The 9,840-nt window shown below is 43.9% G+C and overlaps 1 protein-coding gene across 2 annotated transcripts; it reads left to right on the top strand.

Annotated features, from left to right (window-relative positions):
- Nucleotides 1-212: 212 nt before the first annotated feature.
- LOC136547090 (protein FREE1-like) lies at nucleotides 213-6,236 on the top strand. Of its 2 annotated transcripts, none has more exons than XM_066539058.1 (10): nucleotides 213-1,134; nucleotides 1,351-1,437; nucleotides 1,541-1,672; nucleotides 3,040-3,174; nucleotides 3,557-3,622; nucleotides 3,709-3,819; nucleotides 4,712-4,804; nucleotides 5,543-5,570; nucleotides 5,656-5,732; nucleotides 5,841-6,236. In XM_066539058.1, exons 1-10 carry the CDS (start codon nucleotides 361-363, stop codon nucleotides 5,916-5,918), a joined length of 1,581 nt encoding a protein of 526 aa, XP_066395155.1. In that variant the 5' UTR covers nucleotides 213-360; the 3' UTR covers nucleotides 5,919-6,236. The 2 variants fall into 2 exon arrangements, with proteins under 2 accessions (XP_066395155.1, XP_066395154.1); XM_066539057.1 differs by having other exon boundaries at nucleotides 5,540-5,570.
- The last annotated feature ends 3,604 nt before the right edge of the window (nucleotides 6,237-9,840 follow it).

Below are 9,840 nucleotides of genomic sequence, written 5' to 3'. Positions count from 1 at the left end.
GACCCCGTTCGCTTGTCTTAAATTTGGCTTGTTCGGCTTGTTTTTTCAGCCGGAACAGTGTTTTTCTCTCACAACAATTCAGCCAGAACAGTGTTTTTCAGCCTGTTTTAGTTAAAGTTCAGACCAGCGAACGGGGCCAGAGTAGAGAATCTCGATGATGAGGATAGAATATTTATTTTAAGAGATGGAAATATCCCCTCCCGAAGCAACCCCACCTTCTTTTTTCCGCCTTCCTTTCCCCGTGCAACAAACGCAAACGCGAACGCGACCCAACGAATCGAATCAAATTCGCCGTCCACCTCGTCGGCGAAGGCGCCACCGGCCTCGAGCCCAAGCCCCCCGTCCGATCAGCCACCGGAGATGCAGCACGGGAGCGGCGACTACGCGTCCTCCGCCCCCTCCGGCCACTACTACCAGCACCAGTACGCGCCTCCCGGCTCGAACCCCTATCCAGCCGCCACCGACGCCCCGGCGCCGGGTGCAGTGGCGGGGGGCTACGCCTCCGCGCCACCCTACTCTCTCGGCAGCGGCTACCCCGACCAGCCGCCCTCCGCCCCGGCATACGCGCAGCCGCCGCCCCAGCCCCAGCACGGCGCCGGGTACCCGCCCTACAACACCAACCCCACGACCTACCCGCCGGAGGCGTACTACACCTACACGCCGCCGCCCACCCAGACCACGGCCCCGCCGCCTCCGGAGCCCAACCCCGTGCCGCTGCCCTACGACGCCCCGTACTACGGGGGCGGGTACCAGCCGCCGGCCGCGGGGTACGACAACGAGGATTACCTGAACGAGGGCTCGTACGCGTACAGCGGCGGCGGTGGCTCGGAGCCGTACGGGGCGCGCGGCACGGCCCCTGCGCGGTCGGGATCCGCCCTGTTTGATGACTATGGAAGGTCTATCAGTGCCCCATCTGATGACTATGGGCGGTCGATTAGTGCCCCATCTGGATGGGAGGAGCAATCGTGGGGCAGTGGTGGCGGTTGCGGTGGCGGAGAGGGTGGGAGCTACGGGGTGATCGCAAAGGCCCTTCCAAAGGCCGAAACACATGAGGATGCGAGTGGTGGTGCACAGAAGTTTCGGGTTAAGCTGCTGCCAGAGGGTGCTGGGAACCCTACTGATGTGCTTTGCCAGGTACAGTGATAATAATCTTGATGAAATTATGCATCATTGGCAACATTTGTTTGAAGACTGGGAGGTCTTGATAATATTATTCTAGGATTCACTAATTTTCCTTGGGAATTCCTGTAACTCATTGAACCCACATCTAGTATTTGTTGTTTATAAATTATAACAAATAAAAGCAACTGCCATTTTGGTACATGTAATGTCTTGACGGTGGTGTTGCAGATTGGTCTCGATGGAATTCGCATGCTTGATCCGAGTACAAGCAGGACCCTAAGGATTTATCTGCTTGATTCACTGACAAGATGGGAGGTGAGTTGGCCAACTTCTTCTTATGAAGACGATATTTGTATCTTTGTACAACACAAATTCATTACAGTTTTTATATTATTGTTTGTTTGCTCTGCTAATTTAGGTTTTGGATGCAACTACATTTGCATTCTGGGCGAAGACATCAGTGGATGTTGAACCAAAGAGAATTAGGCTGAAGTCAAGCAGTTATACTTCCAATACTATGCTTGACACTGTGACAGCAGCAACAGTGCAGGTATTGCAGCAACACTGTTTTTCCTGTCCCTGATAGTATTTAGCCTCATATTTCCTACTAGCAAGATGCTTCTGTGATGATGCCTTAGTTTCTTTATATATACATCTTTTTGCTTCCAGTCTTATTTGTCTTTGTTGTTGCTTCATATCTGAACTAAATCTGTAATGAGAAGCCGGAAGATTTAATCCTATCTGCTAGCATGCATCAATTTTAAGATGGAACTTCATCTAGTCCAACATGTTTATCATCTTTCACATATATACTAAGTAAGGAGTCCATGTTTTAGTTCTTTTCATGGTTTACCCCTATTGATTATGGATTGTATAAATTTATATCTCCTCAATACCAAAAGTAATCAATAGGAATAGTAGTTAGAGGAGAAAACAAAACTTAAATAGTTTCCAAATAAACTTCTATAAAGCAGGAGGTTGTTACAATAAAATTGTATTCTAGTTTTCCACATTGCTAAATGAGACGTAACACATAACCTGTAAGGAAAAAGTCTACATAACCCCCTCAACTATTCAAGGTGGACTACTTCACCCCCAAACTATAAAACCGGATTTTCAACCCCCTGAACTTTCCAAAACCGGTCAAATAACCCCCCAAGCGGTTTTGGACGGTGGTTTTGCTACAGTGACTGTAGTTTTGTCTTTTTTTTTTAAATTTATTTTCGCTGAATCTTTGAAAAATCATAGTAAATCACAGAAAAATCATAAAATGGAAAATCCAATTCTGTTGAACTCCACATGAGTAGATCTATACAGTGAACATATAATATGGTATGATTTAGTACAAAGTTTTTGGTGTAGTTTTAGATCTATGCTTTTCTGTAATTAATTAGAATAATTCATAGCTGTAGCTTCTATGGTCCAATTGTGGTGAAATTTTTATGGTGGGCGAATTATTGTATGCTTGAACTGTAGTAAAAATTTCATACTCATTGGATCATGTATAACTTAGTTCCCGGGCCTGGTGCAAGCGGTAGAATCTTACTGCCTGTGACCGGAAGGTCCCAGGTTCGAGTCACGGTCTCCTCGCATTGCACAAGCGAGGGTAAGGCTTGCCACTTACACCCTTCCCCAGACCCCGCACAGAGCGGGAGCTCTCTGCACTGGGTACGCCCTTTAAAAGGGATACAAATTGGATGACTTGGATATCAGATGGATTTTAATCTTTTTTCTATAGAAACGGTCCTGTTTTTTATTATGTAATTTCAGCACAAATATAGGCTGCAGAAAACTTAAAATTATTTTCCTGGTGGTCTATTTTGTTCAGTGGATTATTTATTCATGCAATGCTTTAAGCAATTTTGCCTTTTGATGAATTGAGCAGCACTTCTTAACTTTGTGCTTCCGTATAATTAGTTTAAGGAGATAGGTGGAGATGCAAGAAGCAAAGGAGCAGTGGAAACTGGCAAACCTTCAGTACAATCAAATGAGAAAAAGAAAGGTTTTGATTGGATGTTTACAAAACCTGTTGATGAAGTGAAAGACCATTGGGTATGCTGAGCCTGAGCTGTATTATGCGTTGACTACTTATACTTTCAATATTCTTGGAACCATTGTGGTTTAAGCTATTTCATCGCTTATATTGTTTGCATGTTATTTTTTATAAGAATGTCTGCTTCCCTGCTACTGCTACATGCATATAGTTGGCTATCTGTATTTTCTAACCTTTCATTGAACATTTTGTCAGCTCATGTTTGTGCTTCAGTTCTATTAATTATATGTTAATATGTCGGTGTTATTGATCTTATTCCAAGTTCTTGACAATATTTATTATATTGTATCAATGTATCACCCTTTCTAATCTTATGATTTTTTTTTCTTCACTTGTAATTTTGTTAAGTTTCTGCAATACATTTAATTTTGTACCTTATAGGTCCCAGATGAGGTTGCCAAGAAGTGCCACTCGTGTGCCGTTGATTTTAGCCCTTTCAATCGCAGGGTAATCTATATTAGCATATTTGTCCTTGCATTCATTATCTCTTATGGTAAAATTCTAATGCCTGGAGATGGGTTCCTTTCTCGCAGCATCATTGTCGGAACTGTGGTGAAATCTTTTGTGACAAATGCAGTCAGGGAAGAATTGCTCTGACAGCTGAGGATAATGCTCCACTTGTCAGAGTTTGTGATAGATGCATGGTAGGTTCTGCTACTCAATTGTTACTTATAATTTCTTTATTCTTACATTGATTGGAATTACTTTGCTTCAATGTTTGTTTTATACCGTTAGCTCTTTGCTTCAACTCCAATTTTATGGGCACTAGCATTATTAGAACAGATTACCCAGTAGTTGTTAGTTCAGTCATCACTTCTTCGTTGCTAGCTGTTTCGAACCAGGATTGCCTGTTATATATATCGCGTGTCTTGCTGATTTCTTTCATAATGTTACTTCAGAGTGGGCCCACCCTATATAGATAAGGTTATTTGGTTATTGCAGTTCTCTCTGCCTAATTATTACTTCCTAATTCTTGTTTAAGAATGTATTTCTGGATTGTTACTTGTTAGTATTGTTGTGGACGCTTTCATTGGGAAGCAGTACGGCAGGAAGATAGAAGGCGCCAGCAGCCTCTAGTGGCTAATTATGGGCCATAGTTATCTGTTAGGGGGGCTGTTGCTACAAGTTAGGATCTGGAGAGTGAAAATAGGAGATTGGTTCACAGTTTGTTAGTGCTCAGCCGCGGCCATTAAGGGATATAACTAAGGGCCGTCTGATTAGGGGAGTCAAGCAGAAGTAGAGTCGGCTTGTTCAGAGCCTCCCAGGGAGGGTGAACTAGCTCTACCGCTGCTGCCATTGCTAGGTTTAGCCATTGTTGAATAATCCCATCAATAAACAGCCAGTTCCCTAGCCTTATCAAGTATCAACTTAAATACATCTTGTCTATTCTTGCTTTGTTACTTGTAAGTTCTGTTTTATTAAGTTCCTAGCTGCATCAAATGGTTCAGGAGTTTCTGATAGGTTTATATGGAAACTATGATTTTCCGTTGGTGAAGTTGCATGCCATTTGTTCATAGTAGTTCTTATGTCATACAGGCCGAGGTCACTCAAAGGCTTAGCATTGCTACGGAAGCTGCCAACAGATCTGCAATTGTGCAAAGTCATGAAGATCTTGCAAGAAAACTGAAGGTAATATATTGCTTTTCCTGTCATATATTCGTTTAAGTGGCTGTGCACTTGAATTAATTGTGCATGCTTGGTTTGAAGCCAAGAGTTGTGAAAGTACTACATTTCAGAAATGTTAGGCATATTAGAATTCAAATAAAGACAAACATAGTAAAGTTTGACCATCAGTCTGTCAAAATATATGTATGTTTAGTGCCAATGTTATGCATCAATAGATTTGTACCATACCTCACATATAATTGATAATATATTGTAAGAGGAACTAATGGTCTAGTATGCCTTCAAAAATTTTCTGAAATCCTAATAGGCCTTATAAAAAGATATGGGGGGAGCATTTGGTTCACTGCCAGAAATATGGCAGGATTTCATTTCCTTATTGATGTGTCCTATATAATCTTTTGCCAATATTTTGTTGAGTTCTGATAGGGTAAATGTAGGCACTAAAGCACCAAAGAGGTCAGTACAGGCAGTGCCAACATTCTCCGATGATGATTGGCAATATTGCTGTTGTAACGCTCATTGTAATGAAAGCTGTGATAATGCTTCAGGACGTTTTACTAATCTACCTGCAAGTTTCATGTCATTTTAATTCAAGAAATAAATTAATGAAGTTGCAAATGAGAAGTAAATAGCACATCGTTTTGGTTATTCACAAGGCAAATGAAGACTAGATAATCATGAAGCTGCAATAATATATATAAGATATGTATGATTCTAACAAAATTATGTTGTGATTAGGAGGAAATGGAGAAAAACCGCAAGTCTTCAGGTACTTGTTTCTTTCCATCCCTTTTACAAGTTCAAATTACATACATTATGAGCGCATCAGAATTGTGAAATCTCTGCTTCAAAAGGTCCAGCATCTGGTGGTGGTGCATCTGGTACCAGAATGAGGGAAGTCGCGTGCCCTACCTGCACAGTCCATCTTCAGGTATGTCAAAAAGTTACTGTCGCAGCATAACACAGATTCTTTTATGCTCCTAGTAATTATTCATTTAGTATATTATATGCCCAAACTACTCTGGCTGTGGAATTGCAGGTTCAGGTTCCAACATCTGGCTCAGAGACAGTGGAGTGTGGAGTGTGCCAGCATGCCTTCCTTGTCAGCGCCAATTGATACACCGGGGAGACAGTGCATGCTATAGAAATTATTCTGTTGATAACTATTCCTTTTCTATTATGCTGTATACATAATAAGTGTGCGTTCTGTCAGCCTGTACATGTTTCCTTGATTGTGTTGGTGATCACGGTTAGGATATGTTTCCCTTTCCCCCTGTACATGGGTGAATTCCAATTCGGGAGTATTGCAATGCTGGATGTATGCAGAGAATACCATTAGATTATACTTGGTGGAGCCTGAAGAGCGAAGCCTGCTCACGCACGCGTGTGATGTCCGCATTATGCCTGCTTGAAGTTCTATCATGCTGCTTCTTTAGTACCTTTGTGCCCCTTTAGAGCAAAAAAAAAGGTATATGTTTTGAAGAAAATTTTGTACAGAACGTCTTCTGTCAGGTATTATCGGATTGAGGTGCGTGTTGATCTAGGACTAAAGTCTAAGAGGTGTCACATCAGGTGTCACATTGAGTATTCGGATAGTAATAATAAAATAAATTATAAAATTTTTAGATAAATTTGTTAAGTCTAATTAATCTGTCATGAGCACATGTTTACTATAGCATCATATTGTTAAATCATAGATTAATTAAGCTTAATAGATTCATCTCTTAAATTAGTTTCACTCTGTGTATTTAGTTTCGTAATTAGTCTATATTTAATATTTCAAATTAGTGTTAAGCATCTGATGTGGTGATAGGGACTAAATGTCCTATCTACGTCGTGGCCGTTGAGGAACGTATATACAGTCGAAAGTGCCGTGCGTTTGCCTTTTGGCAATACATTGTTATGGCGAACACAATCGGTTTTATTCAATGGCAAACAGAAGCCCAAGTCGGAGCATGCATGTCGCTCTATTCAAAAACCTCAAAAGGCCAACTGTCCGTCTCTTTTTCAACCGATCCATCGTTCCCCTCGAACAGGGTTCAGAAAAAGGGCCATCAAATGATCAAAATATCGCAGGGAGGGGAGGGCCTAGCATGCCACTGCCTAGCATAATCCATGCGACAGGCATCCATGCACGGGCCCAGCAAAACTGCAAACCTCTGGTGTAAGTTGTGTAGCCTTTGTCTACGAGCATCATACATGTACACGCGTAGATGGCAGTGGCACATGTTATCCGGCCGGTACACTCGCGCGGCGCCTCTACACGTCGCTGTGCCGTTTGCCGGGCACGGCGGGGCGGTGCGGCATGTTGCTGGCATGATTGGTCGCCATGAAGCCTAGAAAGCAGCGTCCACGGCGCGCGCCTCGGATAAGCCGCGGCGCAAGCACCATCATCGTGTTCCTGAAAGCGCTGTATCATGAAGCAGGCCTGCAACAATGCCAAGCACGGACTCGAGTAGCAAGCAGTTCAGTCCCAGTCCGTGCAGGTGCTATGCAGGCAGACGCTGAAAGACTCGACAACGAATGACAACTGCACTCTCATGGCTAAAGAAAGCCTACCTAGGCGATACAGAAACCGGAGCAGGCTCTAGAGGTGGCATGATTCGACGTGATCTGATGAGTGTGTAGAAGCTGCGTGCGGCTCCCGGCTCCGGCACCGGCTGGCTGGAGCGGCGGCGTCAGCCTGACGGATGTTCGTGTCGCAGAAGCAGAGCTGAGGTGCTTGAGTTTCTGCATCTACTACTCCTACATGAGAGCAGAGCTACTTCTGCTGCTAAAATGCTGTAGCACCCGGCACAAGTTTGACGGGGAAATTCCTCCCGAGAAGGCTAATCGATTGTGGGATCGTGCTGTCTTTTTGACCGGCAATTTGGCAACGGCCGGGCGGTATGATTACTTGGCACCTGACTTTCTTATCAGTGTTCGTATTCCGTTTTTGTACAATAAATCATTGACAGTAGTTGTGCACTTGTGCTGCTGATGAGAATAAGTTAGGGGAGATTTGATCATTTCTTGACGGAAAGAAAAAACAGTCAATGAGTTTTTGTACAATAAATCATTGACAGTAGTTGTGCACTTGTGCTGCTGATGAGAATAAGTTAGGGGAGATTTGATCATTTCTTGACGGAAAGAAAAAACAGTCAATGAGTTTTGTGCTCTGTATATATGAAGTAGTATTTGCCCACCCGCTCTGAACTCTGAATAATCTTGCAAAAGCATCTGATGCAACAAAATAGCATTTTTTTGAAAGATGCACCAATAACATGTAAGAACCAAACGTCTCAATTATCCTCAGGCAATTTTCGTTTGCTTTTGGCTAGCGAGGTGTGTTTTTGTTTCGCATCTGGACGCTACACTGCGTACGTGGGAAAAACTTGCACGGGCTTTCCCCACTTCAGTAAAATCACCCTTTTTCTGTTCATGAAGCCTGACATGTATATAAATAGTGGGTACACCCCCCATATGGCCGGCCATACCCTCTTTCCCCACTTCAGTAAAATCACCCTTTTTCTCTTCATGAAGCCTGACATACATATGGCACATCCCCCATATGGCCATACTATTTCTCGCCCGTGAACCTTCCATATACTACTAACAGTCAAGAAGAAAGTGAAGAGCGCAAAGGGGAATCTCATCGAACTGAAATACTGAATTTCTTCCAGTAGTGGCTGCAACTATCACGTACAGGATGAAACTGTCAGTTTGGTGGGTGATGCCATACTACTACTATACAATAGCACTGACCATCATCTTGGACAAATTCCCCAATATAAAAACCCAAGCTGTCCACAAAAGGATTCGAGATCCCCATCTTTTTTAGAGTTCTCGAGATCCCCATCTTTCAATTGCCACCCCGTTTGATACGGTGGAAACGATAAGTTGCCCCCTCTTTCCAGCTCCCCAGAAGTCTGAAAAGAGGCCATGAGCTTGCAACCAGCAGTCCATGCCCTTCATCATCTGGCCGTTTCGACGTCTGGACGTTTGACGTTATCCATCCGTGCCCCATTATGCAGCTCTCTGATCAGATCAAGACATCAAGTGCATGCCATCCTCTGTCCAGAAGAGCAAATTTGTATCGTAGCATGCAAGGACAGGCATGCATGAAGCTGCATTGGCCATGCTTTGCTGCCCAGGCGGCTCTACCACCCGGCCAGTTAGCTCAAACTCACCCATCAGACCATCAGTCTCAGCAGCCCAGGACCCTCGTAGTAGTAGACAAGCATCAGAGGGCAGGATGCAGGAGGACAGCCGATACATAGGGCTGGGTAGGGTAGGGTATGGACTTCCAATAGTCCATTCCATTGGGCTGCTGGCTGCTGCGCAGATAATGCTTGCATGGATGGTGGCTGCGATGGGGACGTGAGCGAGAAATTGTTCGAGTGGCCAGGCTAACCAGCCGGTGATCGGCCGGGGCTGATCCATCGGTGGTTCTATTGGAATTTTTCCTTGGATTCCTGCCTACGGATGCTACGATTCCGGATGTTCTCTTCCATCAGATGGAAGTATCATATGGCTGTGGGTTATGGCCCCCCGTACCCACAACATAAGAAATGGGTAGTACCACCAAAGATGGCTCAGCCTACCAAATTCAGACGTGCACCGTAATACTACATGAATATATGATTTATTGAATAATATTAAATATGATATTTTTCTTGTAACCTTACCCCTCTAGAGTATATAAGAAGAGGCAGGAGTCCTCTAGACGAGATATATCGAATCTGATACACAGTCAATACAAAATAATACAAAATAACAGAGCACAAGATGTAGGGTGTTACGTCAACCTGATGGCCTGAACCTATATAAATCCTGTGTCTTATGTCTCTGTTACCATCTGGTTCATATTACGCGCACCTCCAACAATTCATCTACTACCGTGGGTATACCCCTCGGTAGATTGTCGATCAGATTTCGTCGACAGTGGCGTGCTAGGTAGGGGATGTGCGTGCCGATCCCATAGCGAACCAGATGACGTACCTCAAGGTCAACATCATCCACGACAAATCGGCATCTGCCGGCGGCGGCGCTCGATGTAC

Source organism: Miscanthus floridulus, chromosome 3, assembly GCF_019320115.1.
Source record: "Miscanthus floridulus cultivar M001 chromosome 3, ASM1932011v1, whole genome shotgun sequence".
Classification (NCBI taxonomy): Eukaryota; Viridiplantae; Streptophyta; class Magnoliopsida; order Poales; family Poaceae; genus Miscanthus; species Miscanthus floridulus.
The sequence above is the reverse complement of the archived record's forward strand: the minus strand, read 5'-3'. Positions and strand labels throughout refer to the sequence as shown.

Bases quoted from the DNA above. Each gene is read 5' to 3' on its own strand.
- LOC136547090 (XM_066539057.1), top strand. From the start codon at position 361: ATGCAGCACGGGAGCGGCGACTACGCGTCCTCCGCCCCCTCCGGCCAC. The intron at 1,135-1,350 runs GTACAGTGATAA...GTGGTGTTGCAG, and splicing joins CTACTGATGTGCTTTGCCAG to ATTGGTCTCGATGGAATTCG. The intron at 3,175-3,556 runs GTATGCTGAGCC...TGTACCTTATAG, and splicing joins ATGAAGTGAAAGACCATTGG to GTCCCAGATGAGGTTGCCAA.